Source organism: Scophthalmus maximus, chromosome 5 (genome assembly GCF_022379125.1).
Source record: "Scophthalmus maximus strain ysfricsl-2021 chromosome 5, ASM2237912v1, whole genome shotgun sequence".
NCBI classification, from domain to species: domain Eukaryota; kingdom Metazoa; phylum Chordata; class Actinopteri; order Pleuronectiformes; family Scophthalmidae; genus Scophthalmus; species Scophthalmus maximus.
In genome coordinates this window covers 28,000,448-28,021,043 of record NC_061519.1, presented here as the reverse complement: position 1 = coordinate 28,021,043, position 20,596 = coordinate 28,000,448, and the positions used below count along the sequence as shown (strand labels likewise).

Below are 20,596 nucleotides of genomic sequence, written 5' to 3'. Positions count from 1 at the left end.
CACACCTACAGTCACACACCTACGGACAAACACCTACAGACACACACACCTACAGACACACACTTACAGACACACACCTACAGTCACACACCTACAGTCACACACTTACAGACACACACCTACGGACACACACCTACAGACACACACTTAGAGACACATACCTACAGTCACACACCTACAGTCAAACACTTACAGACACACACTTACGGACACACACCTACAGACACACACCTACAAACACACACCTACAGTCTCCCACCTACAATGACACACCTACAGTCTCAGACCTACAGACACACACCTACAGTCTCACACCTACAAACACACACCTACAGTCTCACCTACAGACACACACCTACAGTCTCACACCTACAGACACACACCTACAGTCTCACACCTACAGACACACCTACAGTCTCACCTACAAACACACACCTACAGTCTCACCTACAGACACACACCTACAGTCTCACACCTACAGACACACACCTACAGTCTCACCTACAGACACACACCTACAGTCTCACCTACAAACACACACCTACAGTCTCACACCTACAGACACACACACACACCTACAGTCTCACACCTACAGTCTCACACCTACAGACACACACCTACGGTCTCACCTACAAACACACACCTACAGTCTCACACCTACAGACACACACCTACAGTCTCACACCTACAGAAACACACACCTGCAGTCTCACACCTACAGACACACACCTACAGTCTCACACCTACAGAAACACACCTACAGTCTCACACCTACAGAAACACACACCTGCAGTCTCACACCTACAGAAACACACCTACAGTCTCACACCTACAGAAACACACACCTGCAGTCTCACACCTACAGAAACACACACCTGCAGTCTCACACCTACAGACACACACATCTACAGTCCCACACATCTACGGTCACACACATCTACGGTCACACACCTACAGTCTCACACCTACAGACACACACCTACAGTCCCACACATACAGACACACACACACCTACAGTCTCACCTACAAACACACACCTACAGTCTCACACCTACAGACACACACCTACAGACACACACACCTACAGACACACCTACAGACACAAACACATACAGACACACACACCTACAGTGTCACACTTACAGACACAAACACACCTACAGACACACACACACATACAGTCTCACACACACCTACAGACACACACCTACAGTCTCACACCTACAGACAGTTCCCACGCAGCGTGACGCAGGTGAACTTCCTGTTGTTTACTGAACATCACAATATAAGATCAGTGACGACAAACAAACTGATCAACGACAAACAGGAATCAGACTGATGACACACAAACAGAGGATCAACACACACACACACACACTACATTCACACACATTCAGGTTTAGCAGTGGGTTTGTGGATACTTGTTGTTGCGTGAACAGATTCATTAATCACACACTTACACACACACACACACACACACACACACACACACACACTTTGTGTGCTGTGATGTTATAAAAGAAGATGTTCCTGACATCAGACTCCAACTGAGCCATCGACGTGTCAACACACTGACCAGGTGAGAACACACACACAAACACACACAGGTCTGAGGTCACTTCTTGTCTGATGGAGACCTGATGATCAGTTGTAGGTGGATTTGATTGATTGATAATTGATGATTGATTGATTGACAGGTCTGAGTGACGACTCAATAACCTGACTCTGAACATTAACGTCTCCTCCTCAACATGGTGAAGAGACAAAGTGACGACATTTGTCATATTAATATTCAACATCAGAGCAGCAGAGACACGAATAAACTTCATCATCTCTGTTTTGTCATCATATTTCATATTTGTGATGTGGAGCATTCGTCAGTGATCAGATGTTACGTCTGAAATATGATCAGATCAGATTCAATATGATCAGATCAGATTCTATATGATCAGATCAGATGAGAATTGTTCTCGATGTCTGAAGCTTCGTCTTTATTCTTTTACATCTTTGTTTTGGAGTTTGATAAGAAACACACATACATACTGTGTCTACAGCCAGGGGGCGGGACAAATCTTGATGGACAGTATGGTCGCCATGGTGACCTTCAGGTTTCTGTTGGACCTTTTCTGTCTTCGTCTCAACACCTCCTCCCCTCCCCCCCTCTCTCTCCCCCGCTCTCCCCCCCCCCTCCCCCTCTTCCCCTCTCCCCCCCCTCTCTCTTTCCTCTGTCCCTCTGTGGGTTTCAGTCTTTGCATTATAATTTCTCTCCTTCAGTGCTGCAGGGACGCTGAGGTAGGCTCCAACTCTCCCTGCTTCACACACACACACACACACACACACACACACACACTCACACTGTGGCCTCAGAGTTTTTCAGCCTCAAGCTCTTTAATGAGAGTTTGAAGTCAATAACTTTATTGTGACTCAGTATGACATCGTCCTTCAATCAGATCTGATCATCACAGTTTATAAAACATGTCACATGATCCTGTAGCATCACACGCACACAAACACAACATCAAGATGACTCATCAAAAATATCTTTGACTCAACAGGTGAACCTTCACTGTCTGTGTTTTTTCTGACCTTTGACCTCCAGATTCTGCTGCCTGAACTCACCTGCTTGTGACCTCTGACCCCTGAAGGAGCCATGAACTCTGTGCCCCCCGGTGAGGAGCTTGACCCGTCTTCAGTGAGTCTCAGCACAGACTGATCAATAATCATTATCACGTCAAAGTGTAAAGTCAAAGTGTAAAATCAAAGTGTAAAGAATACATGCGAAATGTTGTGTAAAGTAAAGTTTAAGTGTAAAATTGAAGTGTAAAGTACAAAGTCAAAGTGTAAAGTCGATGTCAAAGTGTAAAGTCAAGAGTGTAAAGTTAAAGTTAAATTGTAAAGTCAAACTGTAAAATCAAAGTGTAAAGAAAAGTGTAAAGTCGAAGTGTAAAGAAAAGTGTAAAGTTAAAGTGTAAGGTCAAAGTATAAAGTCAAAGTGTAAAGTAAAGTTAAAGTGTAAGGTCAAAGTATAAAGTCAAAGTGTAAAGTAAAGTTAAAGTGTAAGGTCAAAGTATAAAGTCAAAGTGTAAAGTTTAAGTGTAAAGTAAAAAGTGTAAAGTAAAGTTTAAGTGTAAAGTCAAAGTGTAAAGTAAAGCCAAGGACTGAAATGTGTGACGAGTATGTTTTCATTGTGGTTCCATCACAGCTGAACTGTAACTTCCTGTGTCGAGGATCTGATACAGGAAGTTGTGATGGTGTGTCTGATGTCATTACTCCTCTCTTGCAGTCTCCTCCTCCCCCACGTTGCCATGGTGATGAAGAAGAGGAGGACCTGAACAAAACGTTTGACGTCCAGTGTTTTCAGCAGATCCTCCATCCGGCAGCTTGTAGTCCACCGGAGAACTTCCGGGTATACGATGAGCAGGACTTTGAAGGTGAGGAGGTTCTCAAGGTTCCATCATCTCCAGAAGGTTCAGCAGGTCCTGCTGGTCTGTGAGAAAGGTCAAAGGTTATCAGGGAGGTTTCATTTAGAAACCTCTACAGGCACTATGAAGATGCTGTGGGGAACCTAAGGAATAAAGTGGTCAGGCCCAGGGGTTCTGACAAGGTTCTACGTTGTCAAGAACCTCTGCAGGTTCCCTTTAGCTGCTGGAGGGTTCTGAGTTCTTCATGAGGTCTAAAGTGGAAGATTAAAGATCCCAAGATTATAGTTCGGTTCTGGTACAGGAGCCTGGTCGAGGACTTCGTGAGGTGGTGCAGGTCCAACCATCTGCAGCTGAACACCTCCAAGACCAAGGAGATGGTGGTGGACTTCAGAAGGAAGAAACCACATGTCCAACCCGTGTCCATCGAGGGGGTCGATGTGGAGGTGGTCAGGGCTGCAGATGGACGACAAGCTGGACTGGACAGCAAATATGGACGCTCTACACAGGAAAGGGCAGAGCCGTCTGTACTTCCTGAGAAGGCTGGGGTCCTTCAACATCTGTTGTTGCAGATGTTTTACCAGTCTGTGGTGGCCAGCGTTCTCTTTTATAACGTGGTCTGCTGGGGAGGAAGCAGCAAGAAGAGAGACGCTAGTCGACTGGACAGACTGGGGAGGAGAGCTGGCTCAGTGGTGACAGTGACAGAAAGAAGGACCCTGGACAAACTGCTGTCCATACTGGACAACACCTTCACCAGGCAGAGGAGTGTTCAGTGGCCGACTGCTGTCCCAGTCCAGCTCCACCAACAGTCCCCCGGCCATCCGACTGTACAACAGCTCCTGGTCAAGGCAGGGAGGACAATAGAATAGGACAATTTATTTCTACCTTCATTTGCACATCCATTTGCACTGTTCCCGTTTTGCACTGTCGTAAGCTAGTTTTTTTATAGTTTAATATTTAATTTTGTATTTTTAATTTTTATGCAGGATTGATGTTTGTTTAATGTATGTATGTTAGTAAATGCTGCTGGATTCCTGAAGTTCCCTCGGGATAAATAAAGTATCTGTCTATCTATCTAAAACCTCAAGCAGTTATTTACCTGCTTGGTTCAGATGCTCAGAAGACCCTCAGATCTTCAAAGGGGTTCTGGACGGATCCGGTTCGTCCCTGAGAAGATGTAACTGTTTTTTGAGGATGTTCTGTGGTACCGGACCTGAGGTGATTCTGCAGAACTCAGTTCCAGGAATGAGTTTGATTGTGATTGATCCTCTGCTGCAGATCATCGTCACTCTTCTCTCCACGTCCACGTTCCTCTGTCCAAACCTCCCGGCGACAGCAGGAGGAAGAGGACCAACGAGGAGAGGACGGATGGGATGAGAGGCTCCGCCCCCAGCGCTGCTACCACCATAGAAGAAGACCGGGAGGAGGAGGGTCCGACGGCCACGCCCTCCGCTGACGACGCTGATGAAGATGAAACGCTGACATCTGTCGACCTGGACGACATCAAGAGTCAGTGCCGCTTCTTCTCTTTCACACTAACAATATGATTCACTCATGATCAATAACCTGATCAATAATCTGATCAATAACAAAACGTTATTTTGACTAAATGAGAAGAAAAAAACTCTTAACTTAATGTAAAATAGAAAAATAAATGTTTGACTCTGTAAAATGAATATTTTATATCAGAAACAAAAACTAAAGTTAAACATTGAACTTTAGCTTCAACCATTCAACTTAAATATGATTTGACATTTAAAAATACTTAAACTTTGTTTGAGGGTCAGTTAATGGACGAAGATGATGATGATGATGATGAGGAAGATGATGAAGAAGATGAAGATAAAGATAAAGATAAAGATGAAGATGAAGATGAAGAAGATGAGGAAGATGATGAAGAAGATGAAGTTAAAGATAAAGATGAAGATGAAGAAGATGAGGAAGATGATGAAGAAAATGAAGTTAAAGATAAAGATGAAGATGAAGAAGATGAGGAAGATGAGGAAGATGATGAAGAAGATGAAGTTAAAGATAAAGATGAAGATGAAGATGAAGATAAAGATAAAGATGAAGATGAAGAAGATGAGGAAGATGATGAAGAAGATGAAGTTAAAGATAAAGATGAAGATGAAGATGAAGATGAAGATGAAGAAGATGAGGAAGATGATGAAGAAGATGAAGTTAAAGATAAAGATGAAGATGAAGATAAAGATAAAGATAAAGATAAAGATGAAGATGAAGATGAAGAAGATGATGATGAAGATGATGAAGATGAAGAACCCTGTGGATGTGTGTCTCAAACAGAATCATAAATTCCGCTGGTTGTTGTTGTTGTTGTTTTTCGTGTGCGGACGTCGTCACAGTAACTGAATGTGTTCAGACGGAGGACTGGAGCCTCTCCCAGAATGCACTGGGGCACTGGGCGACAGTTTGAAAGACTTTTCTGTGTCTAGTTGATCTTCATCATGTGACCTGAACACAATGCTGTCGTCCTACACACTCCGCCCACCGCCGCTCTGCTGCTGTGAGTCTTGGTGTGTGAGTCTGGTCCTGGTCCTGGTCCTGGTTCTGGTCCTGGTCCTGGTCCTGGAGTGAGTACTCGTCTGTTTCACCGGAGCAGTGAACGTGTGATCTCACGTCAAACTGCTGTTCGCTGCTCGTTCATGATTCTGCTGCTGCGAGAGGAACGTTTAGTTTGTGTGTGTGTATGTGTGTGTGTGTGTGTGTGTGTGATCCATCCTGTGTGTGAGCAGCTGATGTGAGATGTTTCACTTCAGTAGGAACCTATGAGCTCGGGGCGACAGACAGAGGAGGGACAGTGTTGGGACCAACACACGTATGTAAGAACAAATCAGATCAGCTGTGATCACACTGACCACCTGGAGGCGCCAGTCAGCTGATTCTCACTGCTGCAATGTGATTGGTTGTTTGTGCTGCACAGAAAATCTAATTTTCTCTTCATTCATTAGAGAAACCTGAGACCACCCACCTGTGTGTGTGTGTGTGTGTGTGTGATTGAGTGTGTGTGTGTGTGTGTGTGTGTGTAATTGAGTGTGTGTGTGTGTGTGTGTGTGTGTGTGTGTGATTGAGTGTGTGTGTGTGATTGAGTGTGTGTGTGTGTGTGTGTGTGTGTGTGTGATTGAGTGTGTGTGTGTGTGTGTGTGTGTGTGTGTGTGTGTGTGCGTCTGTGTGTGTGTGTGTGCGTGTGTTGACTAAGTGTGTGTGTGTGTGTGTGTGTGTGTGATTGAGTGTATGTGTGTGTTTGTGTGTGTGTGTGTGTGTGTGTGTTTGTGTGTGTGTGTGTGTGTGTGTGTGAGTGTGTGTGTGTGTGTTTGTGTTTGTGTGTGTGTGATTGAGTGTGTGTGTGTCTGTGTGTGTGTGTGTGTGTGTGTGTGTGATTGAGTGTGTGAGTGTGTGTGTGTGTGTGTGTGTGTGTGTGATTGAGTGTGCGTGTGTGTGATTGAGTGTGCGTGTGTGTGCGTGTGTGTGTGTGTGTGTGTGTGTGTTGACTAAGTGATTCACTTCACTGAAGTTCAATTGAGCTTGAAATGAAATTAGACTGAAGAAAGTTCCCATGAGACCAGAGAGAGTGAAGCAAGGAAGTAAATCCAGAAGGTTTTGACCTCTGACCTCTCCCTCCCTCAGGTCACAGATTGGTCGACGTCCCGGCAGTGCGGCGTCACCTGGTGAGGCGGAGCTCCAGAGGGCCAAACGTCCACACCGGCAAAGATCAGATCGTTGGTCGGACACAGACTCAGCTGAGAATCAACCAACCAGACCGCACACCTCACGAGGTCGGTGTGGCCAACATGACATCACAGCTCGCTAACGTGACCTTCGACCCTCGAAAGTTGAGACAGTGGCTGACGTCTATTTTGATTGGTCACTTTGAACATCTGTAGTTACTGTCGACTGCATATAAAGACGATCAGCGACTGTAAATAAAGACGATCACTGACTGTATATAAAGATGATCACTGACTGTATATAAAGATGATCAGTGACTGTATATAAAGACGATCACTGACTGTATATAAAGATGATCACTGACTGTATATAAAGACGATCACTGACTGTATATAAAGATGATCAGCGACTGTATATAAAGATGATCACTGACTGTATATAAAGACGATCAGTGACTGTATATAAAGACGATCACTGACTGTATATAAAGACGATCACTGACTGTATATAAAGACGATCAGCGACTGTATATAAAGACGATCACTGACTGTATATAAAGATGATCACTGACTGTATATAAAGACGATCACTGACTGTATATAAAGATGATCAGCGACTGTAAATAATGACGATCAGTGACTGTATATGAAGACGATCACTGACTGTATATAAAGACGATCACTGACTGTATATAAAGACGATCACTGACTGTATATAAAGACGATCACTGACTGTATATAAAGACGATCACTGACTGTAAATAAAGACGATCACTGACTGTATATAAAGACGATCACTGACTGACTGTATATAAAGACGTGCACTGACTGTATATAAAGACGATCAGGCACCGTCTTCTTGATGTGTCTCTAGCTAGGCTAACAGTTTCCACCTGCTTCCAGTCTTTATGCTAAGCTAGGGTAACCCTGTCCTGGACACAGGGAGATGTAGGGGTGGTTCTGGTTGAGGTCCGGTGAGAACTGGATCCCACACGTCGACGTGATGAGATTCTCGTCTGTAACTCGACTATAAAACAATAAAAATATCTGAACTGAGGCTGAGAAGAAGAAAAAGAAAGACGAGCCACAGGTGTGAGCCGCTTAATCCAGGTGGGATTAGTCTCAATGAGAGAGAGTCAGACAGGGGGGGCAGACAGACAGGTGGGGGCAGGTAGACCCACCCCTCTCTCAGGTGGTTCAGTTTCCTCTGGTCGTCACGATGGTCGGACCGGACCTGAGGACCGGACTCTCTGAGGTACAGGAGTCTCATTTCATCTGATTCTGATTGAACCTGGTTTACAATGAGTTGTTCCTCTTTAGTGGAGCGATTCATCCTGATGTGGTCTACTTTAGTCTGTGATGTCTGTGTGTCTGTGGTGTCTGTGATGTCTGTGATGTTTGTGATGTCTTTGATGTCTGTGCCTCTCTGTGATGTCTGTGATGTCTGTGGCTGTCTGTGATGTCTGTGATGTCTGTGCCTGTCTGTGACTGTCTGTCTGTGATGTCTTTGACTGTTTGTGACCTTCTGTGATGTCTGTGACTGTTTGTGACTGTCTGTGATGTCTGGGATGTCTGTGACTGTTTGTCTGTCTGTGATGTCTGTGATGTCTGTGATGTCTGTGGCTGTCTGTGATGTCTGTGTGTCCGTGGTGTCTGTGATGTCTGTGATGTTTGTGATGTCTGTGATGTCTGTGCCGGTCTGTGATGTCTGTGACTCTCTGTGATGTCTGTGATGCCTGTGCCTGTCTCTGATGTCTGTGATGTCTGTGCTTGTCTGTGACTGTCTGTGATGTCTGTGCCTGTCTGTGATGTATGTGCCTGTCGGTGATGTCTGTGACTGTCTGTGATGTCTGTGCCTGTCTGTGATGTATGTGCCTGTCGGTGATGTCTGTGCCTGTCTGTGATGTCTGTAATGTTTGTGATATCTGTGATGTCGATGATTGTCTGTGATGTCTGTGATATCTGTGATATCTGTGATGTCTGTGATGTCTGTAATGTCTGTAATGTCTGTGCCTGTCTGTGATATCTGTGTCTGTCTGTGATGTCTGTAATGTCTGTAATGTCTGTGCCTGTCTGTGATGTCTGTGATGTCTGTGTCTGTCTGTGATGTCTGTGATGTCTGTGATGTCTGTGTCTGTCTGTGATGTCTGTGATATCTGTGTCTGTCTGTGATGTCTGTGATGTCTGTAATGTCTGTGCCTGTCTGTGATGTATGTGACTCTCTGTGACTGTCTGTGATGTCTGTGCCTGTCTGTGATATCTGTGATGTCTGTGCCTGTCTGTGATATCTGTGATGTCTGTGTCTGTCTGTGATGTCTGTGCCTGTCTGTGACTGTCTGTGATGTCTGTGTCTGTCTGTGATATCTGTGATGTCTGTGTCTGTGATGTCTGTGATGTCTGTAATGTCTGTCCCTGTCTGTGATGTATGTGACTCTCTGTGACTGTCTGTGATGTCTGTGCCTGTCTGGGATATCTGTGATGTCTGTGTCTGTCTGTGATGTCTGTGATGTCTGTGCCTGTCTGTCTGTCTCCAGGTGTTTGTGGAGCTCAACGAGCTGATGATTGACAGGTCACAGGAGCTGCAGTGGCGGGAGACGGCTCGATGGATCAAGTTTGAGGAGGAGGTGGAGGAGGAGACGGAGCGATGGGGTCGACCCCACGTGGCCTCGCTCTCCTTCCGCTCGCTGCTGGAGCTCCGGAGGATCCTGTCCCACGGTGCTGCCCCCGCTGGACACACACTGACACTGCACTGATCAAATATATAGTACATTACAGAGAGTCATTTGCATCACTTCCTGTCTGAACACACCTGTGAACGACAGGTGAGTGATGTGATGATGTCACACTGTGTTTCAGGGGCAGTGCTTCTGGACCTAAAGCAGACGACGCTGCCGGACATCGCCAAGCAGGTGGTGGAGCAGATGTTGATCTCAGATCAGATCAAAGCTGAAGATCGAGCCAAGGTCCTGAGAGCTCTGCTGCTGAGACACAGGTCTGATCGCCCGCTGGTGTCTGGTGTCAGTATAGGTCATAAGCCCCGCCCCCTCCATGTTAGCAGATGGGATATGTAGACCTTAAATAAATGTGCCCAAAGATGTTTCTCATTTATCGTCTTCATAAACAGTTTTCACAGATCTATTTCTCTGTGTTTGATTCATCAGTCATCCCAGTGATGAGAAAGATCACAGCTTGTTCAGCAGGAACATCTCTGCCGCCAACATGGCCGCCCTGATTGACAGACACAATGGCCAATCAGAGCCCTCCAAAAATCTGACAAATCACAGAGAGGCTGAGCTCGAGAAGAACAAGGTAAAGTAAAGAAACAGACTCTAAATTTCATTGCAGGAACCTGTGAGTCCATCAAACCAACACAAAGAGCCATGAGGCAGTACTGAGGGTGTTGGAAGTAGGAACAAACAGTTCCCTGCTCATCCCTGTAGACCAGCACCAGAGTTTTGAAGTGGATGAAGTTGCAGCAGCGAGTCAGGGAGAACAGTTGTGATGAGGAGTGGGCAGCAGCATTCTAGTTTAGCTGCAGAGGACTGAGGCTGGAAGTCGTAGACGCTCCAGTCAGGAGTTGCAGTAGTTCAGGTGGGAGACAATGAGAAGTTTGACGAGCAGCTGTTCAAACTTGTTAAAACCACACAAACCTGTTGTTATTTAGCGATTAGTTGTTAAATAAGTATTAACTCTGCTGAGGTGACTGCCTGCCTTCTTGGGGATCCCGAAGCGTTCCCGGCCTCCAGCGAGGTCTGGGTCTCCTCCCAGTGGGGCGTGCCCGGTAAACCTCGGATGGACGCGTCCAGGAGGATCCTGATCAGATGAACCACCGCAACTGGCTCCCTTCTCCGAGCTCCCTCCGGATGTCCAGACTCCTCGTTCTGTCTTTAAGACTCAGCCCAGACTTCCTATGGAGAAACATCATCTTTGCCCCTCGTATCTTGATCTCATTCTTTCCATCTCTACCCAGAGCTCATGACCATAGGGGAGGATCGGAACGTTGATTGACTGGTAAAATGAAAGCTTTGCCTTGCAGCTCAGCTCCATCTTTACCACAAAAATCCACCAGTCCATCTCCCAATCCGTCCTCCCCTCACCTCCTTCCTTCAACTCCTTCCCTTGGGGCAACATCTCACCTCCAGCCACATGTGGAGACTTTGAACCCGGCGGCATCTTCACCAACAGCAGGAACCCCACGACAGGTTCCACTCACCTGTGAATGTTTCTGTCCATTATTGACTGAGGTGTTAGCAGATAATGAGGATTGTAGATCAGCAGGTATTGCTCATGAATGCATGTCTGCTGAAAACATCCTCAAACATTATGACAGATCTTTTGCTGCCTGCCTGATGAGGAAGCGACTAACCACTCTGAGTTGTTGCCACCTGAACACCTGGGTGTCATCAGCATATTGAGTAAGGTCGTAGATAACAACTATGTCTAAGCATCATGGCTTCCATGCATATCCTGCGTTCGTCTGGTGCGTCGGCTGTGCACGTCCTGAGAAATAAACTCTACTCGTCTGCAAGATGCAATACGCACATGAACAGCAGGGGGCAGTGTCTGGGCAGATACTCGCCATAGTTGATTTAAGGGCCTCACATACCATCACCTCGATCTCAGCAGTCACCTGGCTCAGTGTAACCTCCTCCAGTGTCACCATGTTGTTTATCTACATACTGTAATTCCAGAAGTTCTGTGCTCTCCTCTACAGGAGAACTGCAGTCACATTTGTAGAACACAGAAAGTATGTGAACAATTACATTCACGATTCATCTACGTGAACACGTGGTAACAAAGCGAGATCCCTCCGGCCTAAATTTACAAGTACATCTTTGTCAGGATTTGTCTGAGGTTGTTCTGTACCGTTTCAAGAGAGAAGCTCCGCCCCTCTGTCACTCCAAATCCAAACATGAAGTGAAGCTAATGGAGAAGATCCCAGAGAGAGCTGAGGCCACCGTGGTTCTTGTAGGTATGTATCACAAATGTACAATACATATACACATGATCTTATTCTTTCATGTGTCAGTCTGTAGAGCACAGGTTCATCGCCTCCCTCCGCTGTGTCTGTAGGCAGCGTGGGCTTCCTGGACCAGCCATCCATGGCGTTTGTGCGGCTGCAGGAGGCGGTCCTCCTTGAGTCGGTTCTAGAGGTTCCCGTCCCTGTGAGGTTCCTCTTCCTCCTGCTTGGCCCGCCCACCACTAACATTGACTACCACCAGATCGGACGCTCCATCTCCACGCTCATGTCAGACAAGGTGAGACTGTTGGCTACTTTCCAGCAAAAGGTACAAAATAATGATGCTTCACTGCCTTGAAGCCACATGACGAGGTAAATGTTGTATAATATATTCTGCCTCTGTCGGCTTTTTCAGCACTTCCATGAGGCGGCGTACCAGGCTGACGACCGCCAAGACCTGCTAATAGCCATCAACCGTTTCCTGGACTGCAGCGTCGTCCTGCCTCCCTCGGAGGTCGACGGCGACGAGCTGCTGCACTCGGTCGCTCGCTTCCAACGAGAAATGCTCCGAAAGAGGGAGGAGGAGCAGAGCGGCAAACTGCAAGAGAAACCGTCCTGCGTTCAGCAGCATGAAGGTCAGTGAGCAGCTTCTCATTCTCATGCCAATGTCAAGGTTCTGTCACCAGTTAGGAATTTGGGTAGAATTCAGCAGTTCACTTACATCTCAATGACACGGGACACTCAGGATAAAAGCATGAGGGCAGGAGCTCAGTTTGAAGCAGCCATCTTGTGGAATCTTGTCGATTTCTGTGAAAGTCCTCATCTTCTTCAAAGTAATCGTGTCATCAGGTTAATTGTTTCCTTCTTAATATTTGCAGATGGGATCAAGGCAAGTTTCATTCAGATGTAGATATTCTTATGTCATTTATGATGCTGTGATGTTAGACAGTTCATCAGCAGTCATCTCCTCATAGATTCCCTGGTTCCTTCCAAACCTGGGGACGAACCTCTGAGGCGTTCGGGTCGTCCGTTCGGGGGTTTGATCAAAGACGTGACCCGACGCTACCCTCAGTACCTCAGTGATCTCCGAGATGCTCTGAACCCGCAGTGCATGGCCGCCATCATCTTCATCTACTTTGCTGCACTGTCACCTGCTATCACCTTCGGTGGACTCCTGGGTGAGTCGAGCAAATGCTCAGTGGGTCGTTCTTAGATGATTCTATGAAATTCTGACCATGAAGTTCACTGACCTTTGACACAGGTGAGAAAACCGAAGGCCTGATTGGTGTGTCGGAGCTGATTGTTGCCACGGCGATGCAGGGCATAGTTTTCAGTGTTCTGGGTGCTCAGCCTCTGCTGGTGATCGGCTTCTCTGGACCACTGCTGGTGTTTGAAGAGGCCTTCTACACTGTGAGCTCACCTCACACACATTCTCCATACCAGTGTCAAAATATCAAGTCTGTAAAGAATGTTATTGTGGAGACAGTTCTCCACAGAACCTCCTGAGAACTGTTCACCAGAATCATCTCTATAACTGTGGTGATATCCAGGGTTATATCCCGAGTCGTGACACGGTTCCCTCACTTTCATCCTTGTTATCGTGTTAGAGAAAAGCCAGGCCTTGTATGGACTCAGCAACTTTGTCTCAGCAGATTAACTGAGTTGAGGTTTACCGATCAGTATCCAGGCAGAAGGCCTCAGATCAGTCCCAGTGGAGATGATGAACAGTTTTAATCTGCTATAGATTGCAATGCAGATGATAGTTGATTGTACATCTCAATAAACACAACTGGGATATATATACTTTCTTAAGGTTTATTGCCGTGAGGACAAAGGTCTATGAGGTAAAGTCTGCTCTGCTAAATCTACCATCTAGAAACTATGTGTCACTGTTCACTCGAGCAGACATGGATAGGATCATCTGCTTCACTTGAATCTGATCCTGTCTGGTCACCTGACTGCTGACGGGGACTCAACAATATTCTGACCTGCTGTTTTCTCTCTTTGTAGTTTTGTAAAGACAATGGGATCGAGTATCTGACCGGCCGGGTGTGGATCGGTTTCTGGCTCGTTCTCATTGTTCTCGTCACCGTGGCCTTGGAGGGAAGCATCCTCGTTCGCTTCGTTTCCCGCTTCACTCAAGAGATCTTCTCTTTCCTCATTTCTCTCATTTTCATCTACGAGACCTTCGCCAAGCTGGTCAAGGTTAGAGACCAGCAACAAGCAGCAGTTGAGACATTGTGAGAAAGTGTTTGGAATTATGCTTTAAATGTCTGGTCCCTTGTGTTCTAGATCTTTCAGGAGCATCCTCTCCAAAACTGTTTCAATGGAAACAACACAGTATCTCCATCTCTCTGCAACTACACCACAGTCGCTGAGAATCCTGGGAAGGTTGTCGGAGAACCCAACACGGCGCTGCTGTCATTCGTGCTCATGTCTGGAACTTATTTCATCGCTTTCTACCTCCGCAAGTTCAAGAACAGCTCCTTCTTTCCTGGCAGGGTCAGTACTTTCAAGTACACACACACATACAGGTACATTTGGGTGAAAACAAGTATATATACAGGAGGTACAGTAGTATACAAATTTATACTGGTTATAGAGATACATACAGGAACAGGCACTGGTGCACACATGTAGATATTGGCACAAATACTGTACTGTATACATGTGTACATGTACAGTTACTGTGTGTACAGGTACATGCAGGTTGTGCACCTTGAGTCTAAACATGAGTCCTCCTCCTTTCTGGCTTTAGCTCCGAAGGATCATCGGAGACTTCGGGGTCCCCATCGCGATCCTCATCATGGTGTTGGTGGACTACAGCGTGGAGGACACCTACACCCAGGTCAGAGCAGAGCGCAGATCAACACTCGTGAAGAGACGCTGTGGTCAGTCTCTCGAATCACTGTCTTTCTATTGGCCGACAGAAACTCAACGTGCCAAGTGGATTCTCGGTTTCTAGTCCGGAGAAGCGCGGTTGGCTGATTTCTCCTCTGGGGTCGGACGGACAGTTTCCTGCTTGGATGATGGGTGCGAGCATCCTGCCGGCCATCCTCGTCTTCATCCTCATCTTCATGGAGTCCCAGATCACTGCGTACACAAATTTCTTTCTTGGGGGAAACTGATCTCTAATTACTGAGAGAGTATGAAGTATTAATATCACTTTCCGTTTGTCTGTCAGGCTGATTGTCAGTAAGAAGGAGAGAATGTTGGTGAAGGGAACTGGTTTTCACCTGGACCTCCTCATCATTGTGGTGGTGGGTGGACTCTCAGCTCTGTTTGGTTTGCCCTGGCTATCGGCCGCCACCGTCCGGTCCGTCACCCACACCAACGCCCTCACTGTCATGAGCAAAGCTGTTGCCCCTGGAGACAAGCCACGTATCCAGGAGGTGAAGGAGCAGAGGGTGACAGGCTTCCTGGTGGCTGTTCTAGTGGGTACGACTGTCTGAGTCCTTCAGCTACTAATCTTACTACAGGTGGTTTGACTGCTTCTGATCTGGTCCCGCTCGTCCTCTCAGGTCTGTCTATCGTCATCGGGGAGGTTCTGCGTCAGATCCCCCTGGCGGTGCTCTTTGGGATCTTCCTGTACATGGGCGTGATGTCTCTGAACGGGATCCAGCTCACAGAAAGGCTCATTCTGCTGCTGATGCCCCCAAAGTACCACCCTGATCAAAACTATGTCCGCAAGGTAAGCCCCGCCCCCTGGCCAGGGTCAAAAACAGTGTGCAGTGAATCATTCTTCATTTTACTGACGACACACACTTTGTACTTTGTTGATACGTTAGACAGTAGTCGATCGGCGGTGGCGGGCGGGGGGGGGGGGGGCATGGGGGCGGGGGGGAAGATGTGTGTGACACCACAGACTCACAACTCAGTGTTTGATGTTAAACTTGACTTGGAACTTTTTGGACTCCACTTAAGACGAGTTGGACGTGACTTGACAGACTTGATAGGAAATGAGAGAGAGAGCGATGCAAAGGTCCATGAATTGGAAATGGACATGACAGTTGGTGGCATGTTGTCGTATGAGCTACAGGGACGGACTGATTCACCTGCCTGTCTCCATCTCATCCGTCTCTCTGCTGTCTGACAGGTGCGGACATTGAGGATGCATCTGTTCACTCTCATTGAGCTCACCTGTCTGTCTCTCCTGTGGGTCGTCATGTCGACGGCAGCTGCGTTAGCGTTCCCCTTCGTGTTGCTGCTGACGATACCTGTGAGGATTCTGCTGCTGCCCCGTGTGTTCACCTGCAGAGAGCTGCAGAGCGTGAGTCACACCTTGTGTTACCTGACGTCATGACGCCACAGGGAGGAGATCACTGCTAACATGTTTACCTGGTGACCTGGTGACAACAGAACGAATCATCTGTCTCTCTGTCTCTCTGTCTGTCTGTCTGTCTGGCTGTCTCTCTGTCTGTCTGTCGTCTGTCTGTCTGTCTCTGTCTGTCTGTCCGTCTCTCTCTCTGTCTGTCTCTCTCTCTGTCTGTCTGTCTGTCTGTCTCTCTCTCTCTCTCTCTGTCTGTCTGTCGTCTATCTGTCTGTCTGTCTGTCTGTCTGTCTGTCTGTCTCTCTCTCTCTCTGTCTGTCTGTCCGTCTCTCTGTCTGTCTGTCTGTCTGTCTCTCTCTCTCTCTCTGTCTGTCTGTCTGTCTGTCTGTCTGTCTGTCTGTCTGTCGTCTGTCTGTCGTCTGTCTGTCTGTCTCTCTGTTGTCTGTTTTCTGTTGTCTGTCTGTCTGTCTGTCTCTCTCTCTGTGTGTCTGTCGTCTGTCTGTCTCCCTCTCTCTCTGTCTGTCTGTCTGTCTGTCTGTCTCTCTGTCTGTCTGTCTGTCGTCTGTCTGTCATCTGTCTGTCTGTCGTCTGTCTCTCTGTTGTCTGTCTGTCTGTCTGTCTGTCTGTCTGTCTGACCTGCTGTGACCTCTGACCTGTGCTCCTGCAGCTGGATGCGGACGATGTGGAGCCTCACCTGGACGAGAAGGAGGGGCAGGACGAATACTCTCAGCTGCAGATGCCCGTGTGATTGGTTGAACCCGTCTCATGTCTCCTGCAGCAGAGCTGTTGTAATCAGATTATGAATCCGATTATGAATCCGATTATGGATCAGATTATGAATCACATTGTGTACTTCCTGGTTCTTCTGTCTCGATCACACTAACTGAAACTGAGTTTCATTAAAGACAAATCACTTTGTGTGTAAAAAACTGATTCTGAATCTTTATTTGTCCGTGATAAGTATCTCGTATGGAATACTAATGTATCATTATAGCACACTCACCTGGTTGTCATGGTTACCTCCCCTCCCCATCACAAAGCGTCTCAGTGAAACCCGAGCAGGCGTGGCGGCTCCGTCACCGGAGCTGCTGCTGAATGTTTGATGGCGACGGTCAGATCGTCTGAGCTCCGACTCCTGAACAGGCGACGACCGACCGGACTCTGAGGCTTCAACAGGTAACGACTCTTCAACCTCAAACTTCTTTTACAGGTGAACAAATGTCTTATTGACCTGTGTGACATCATCATATAAATCATGTGTCCTTCGTCCAATGAAAACCTGGGATCAGAGGCGTTGGCAGGAACAAGCTGTCTGTCTGCTGCTGAAGGACTCGTTTCCTCAGCAGAGTTTAAATAAAGTCAATTTACTCAGGGTAGTAAAAATATTCTCTAGTTCTGGTTCTGTAGAAGGTTCTTGTTCTGGTTCTGTAGAGGGTTCTGGTTCTGTAGAGGGGTCTGGTTCTGTAGAAGGTTCTGGTTCTGTAGAAGGTTCTGGTTCTGTAGAGGGGTCTGGCTCTGGTTCTGTTCCTGGTCTTGTGGGTTCTTCTGTTCTTCAGTAACGAACAGACGTGTGATCCCAACGGTCACACGTTATCAAAACTTGCCTTTGATAATCGATGGATCATGTTCTTATGCCACACACACAATATGTTGAGTTCACTGTCAGAGAAAAGTGGGAAACTGGAACCAGAGCATCTGTTTAAACAGACTTAAGTGATCGATCGTTTCTGTCCATCGTCAAATTAATCAACTGATCATCAGAGCTGAGAGCTGATTGGTTTCTGAGGAAGTGACAGGAACACTGAGCCCGTCAGGTCTGAGGGGTCACCTGTCTGTGCAGGACTCGGGTGAGTCCTCTTCACGGGTCAGACCCGGGTCTGACTGGTGGACCCGGGTCTGACCGGTGTCCCCTGCCACAGGTGATGGTGTCAGGATGTCTGAGGCGAGGCAGCGAACTCTGTCCACCTCTGGAGAATCTCTGTATCAGACCCTGGGTCTGGAACGAGGCTGCAGCCATGACGACATCAGGAAGTCGTACAGGTGAGACGATCATCACTGTGACTCAACGTTCACTTCCTGAACTTTCAACTCTAACATTACATCACGTGTTGACCTGTGTCAGGAAACTGGCGCTGCGATACCATCCTGATAAAAACCCGGAGAACCCGGACGCCGCAGAGAAGTTCAAGGAGCTGAACAGCGCCCACGCCGTCCTGTCCGACCTCACCAAGAGGAACATGTACGACTCGTACGGGTCCCTGGGCCTCTACGTGGCCCAGCAGTTCGGAGAGGACAACGTCAACACGTACTTCATGTTGTCCACCTGGTGGGCCAAGGTGAGGGGGCGGGGCTTACACTGTGTCTGAGTGTGACCCTGAGGGGGCGGGGTTGATACCGTGTTTGTGTTTCAGGGTCTGTTCCTGGTGTGCGGCGTCCTGACCGGCTTCTACTGCTGCTGCTGCCTCTGCTGCTGCTGCAACTGCTGCTGTGGCAAACTCAGGCCGACGCCCCCAAGCGAGGGGGTGGAGCCTGACTATGTGTCCCCCGACGACCTGGAGGAAGAGATACGCAACGACCCTGACAACGGTGAGACAACAGGAAGTGCTGAGCGTTTAACAAGCTGTCAGTCAGTGTAGGCAGCTGATCGGTTGGATCAGGCATTGATTATGTCAATTGACCCTTAAATAACGATGCCGTTAAGGGGTTTTACAGAGAACTTTAAGGGATAATTGTAACATGAAGATGTTTAACAGATTTTCTGTAAAGTTTAACAGGTTTTTAAAAAGAACCTTAATTTATCCCTTAAAAGAGACTTTGTCGCTTTATGGCTATCGAGTAAAGTTTGAGTCCTGCAGGTGATCAATCAAACCTGAACATCAATATATCCATTAATCACCTGCAGTGAACTTTGACCTGAACTGACAAACAATGTCCTTCTGAGATGAACTTTATATTTAGTTTAATGCTTCAAACTTGTGAATCAACATGAATGTTTTTCACACTTTATGATGTCTTACCCTTAAATCCCCTAACGTGTGAGTGTTGATGAAACGTCTGAGTGATGAATCTGATCTGTAGATTAAAATTGACGTGAGGACGAGGTCATGAGGTCACGAAGGTTTTCTCGCTCTTTGTTCCCCTCAGACGTGGAGACTCCGGTCGTCCAGCAGCCGTCCAACGCTGGCGAGAAAACTCAGCTGATCGGCGAAGGTCAGCGCAGATACGGAGACAAGTTCACATGAAGTGACAGGAAACAGGAAACAGGAAGCAGGAAGCGTATCACTGCACCACGCGTCCACCTGAAGCTGTGATTCACCGTAGAGACCTGAACCTCACACGGAACCTTCAGGTTCCCGTCTGTAAATCAGAGTCTAAATTGTTCAAGCAACAGATTTAAATATGAAACATGAGACGATAAACGTTTATCATCTGTTTGTTTTTCAGCTTCTGGAAAATGATCCAGTTATTTTTAACTTGATGAAAACATCATTATGTCATAACTTAATATTCTAATTATACATAAAGGTTCTGATTCAGGAACATGCAGAAATAAATAAATAGTGTTGATGTAAATAATGTTTTGTTTCATTTTGTTCATATTCAGTTGCTTTGTGAATAAAGTCGACTTTGATGTCATCATGTGACGTGATGATGTCATCCTTAAATCTTTTTCTGTTTTTAGTAGTTTAGTTTAGTAGATACTTTATTTATCCCGAGGGAAACTCAGGCATCCAGCAGCATTTACAAACATACATACATTAAACATACATCAATCCTACATAAAATAAAAATACAAAAATAAATTAAATATTAAACTAACTATAAAAACTAGCTTATTACTACAGTGCAAAACGGGAAAATGTGCAAATGAAGGTTGAAATAAATTGTCCTTTTCTATTGTCCTCCCTGCCTTTACTAGGAGCTGTTGTACAGTCTGATGGCCGGGGGGACGAAAGAGTTTTTCGGTCAAACAGCATATCTGTCCACCTGTCTGTCCACTAGCTGGCCAATCAGAGCAGACCGGGGATTCACTGGGAAGGCGGGGCCTTAAAGAGACAGAGGCTGATGTTTACTGAACATTAGAGCATGAAAAGCCACATGAACATTGTGAACCTGAATATGAGCAGAATGTTTCTGTCTCTGACCGTGGCAACGTGTGAGATGAGGACAGGAGACAGTGACGTGTTGCATCATCATCAACATGATAAATTTAATATGTTTGAATCAGGACCTTCAGGTGGAGATTTGTGTTCTGATCGTT

General features: G+C 46.7%; 2 protein-coding genes and 1 long non-coding RNA gene across 6 annotated transcripts; 2 read left to right on the top strand and 1 right to left on the bottom strand.

Annotated features, from left to right (window-relative positions):
* Positions 1-2,258: 2,258 nt before the first annotated feature.
* On the top strand, positions 2,259-17,268 carry slc4a2a (solute carrier family 4 member 2a). Of its 3 annotated transcripts, XM_047331968.1 has the most exons (20): positions 2,259-2,692; positions 3,284-3,431; positions 4,698-4,928; positions 7,065-7,213; positions 9,640-9,820; positions 9,962-10,097; positions 10,267-10,414; positions 11,981-12,077; positions 12,179-12,363; positions 12,481-12,700; positions 13,040-13,243; positions 13,327-13,475; positions 14,076-14,270; positions 14,358-14,567; positions 14,824-14,913; positions 14,996-15,162; positions 15,250-15,503; positions 15,587-15,756; positions 16,162-16,335; positions 17,003-17,268. In XM_047331968.1, the coding sequence occupies exons 1-20, from the start codon at positions 2,651-2,653 to the stop codon at positions 17,081-17,083; spliced, it is 3,231 nt and encodes a 1,076-aa protein (XP_047187924.1). In that variant the 5' UTR covers positions 2,259-2,650; the 3' UTR covers positions 17,084-17,268. The 3 variants fall into 3 exon arrangements, with proteins under 3 accessions (XP_047187924.1, XP_035490771.1, XP_047187925.1); XM_035634878.2 differs by lacking the exon at positions 2,259-2,692 and having other exon boundaries at positions 3,027-3,431; XM_047331969.1 differs by lacking the exons at positions 2,259-2,692; positions 3,284-3,431; positions 4,698-4,928; positions 7,065-7,213 and adding an exon at positions 7,862-8,360.
* Positions 14,581-18,309, bottom strand: LOC118311224. Of its 2 annotated transcripts, none has more exons than XR_004793935.2 (4): positions 17,339-18,309; positions 17,030-17,118; positions 16,206-16,316; positions 14,581-14,903 (listed from the first exon to the last, which is right to left on the bottom strand). It is a non-coding gene; the product is annotated as an uncharacterized LOC118311224 (long non-coding RNA). The 2 variants fall into 2 exon arrangements; XR_004793936.2 differs by lacking the exon at positions 14,581-14,903 and adding an exon at positions 15,906-16,013.
* On the top strand, positions 17,355-19,935 carry LOC118311222 (dnaJ homolog subfamily C member 5B-like). Its single transcript, XM_035634884.2, has 5 exons — positions 17,355-17,511; positions 18,255-18,375; positions 18,458-18,671; positions 18,747-18,921; positions 19,480-19,935. The coding sequence occupies exons 2-5, from the start codon at positions 18,269-18,271 to the stop codon at positions 19,575-19,577; spliced, it is 594 nt and encodes a 197-aa protein (XP_035490777.1). The 5' UTR covers positions 17,355-17,511; positions 18,255-18,268; the 3' UTR covers positions 19,578-19,935.
* The last annotated feature ends 661 nt before the right edge of the window (positions 19,936-20,596 follow it).

What these genes read in the sequence shown, in the direction of transcription:
- slc4a2a (XM_035634878.2), top strand. Translation starts at nt 3,164, where the DNA reads ATGTGTGACGAGTATGTTTTCATTGTGGTTCCATCACAGCTGAACTGT. An exon ending in CGATGAGCAGGACTTTGAAG is followed by an intron (nt 3,432 to 4,697) that starts GTGAGGAGGTTC and finishes CCTCTGCTGCAG; the next exon opens with ATCATCGTCACTCTTCTCTC. An exon ending in ATCAAAACTATGTCCGCAAG is followed by an intron (nt 15,757 to 16,161) that starts GTAAGCCCCGCC and finishes GCTGTCTGACAG; the next exon opens with GTGCGGACATTGAGGATGCA.
- LOC118311222 (XM_035634884.2), top strand. Translation starts at nt 18,269, where the DNA reads ATGTCTGAGGCGAGGCAGCGAACTCTGTCCACCTCTGGAGAATCTCTG. An exon ending in TGTCCACCTGGTGGGCCAAG is followed by an intron (nt 18,672 to 18,746) that starts GTGAGGGGGCGG and finishes TTTGTGTTTCAG; the next exon opens with GGTCTGTTCCTGGTGTGCGG. An exon ending in ACGCAACGACCCTGACAACG is followed by an intron (nt 18,922 to 19,479) that starts GTGAGACAACAG and finishes TGTTCCCCTCAG; the next exon opens with ACGTGGAGACTCCGGTCGTC.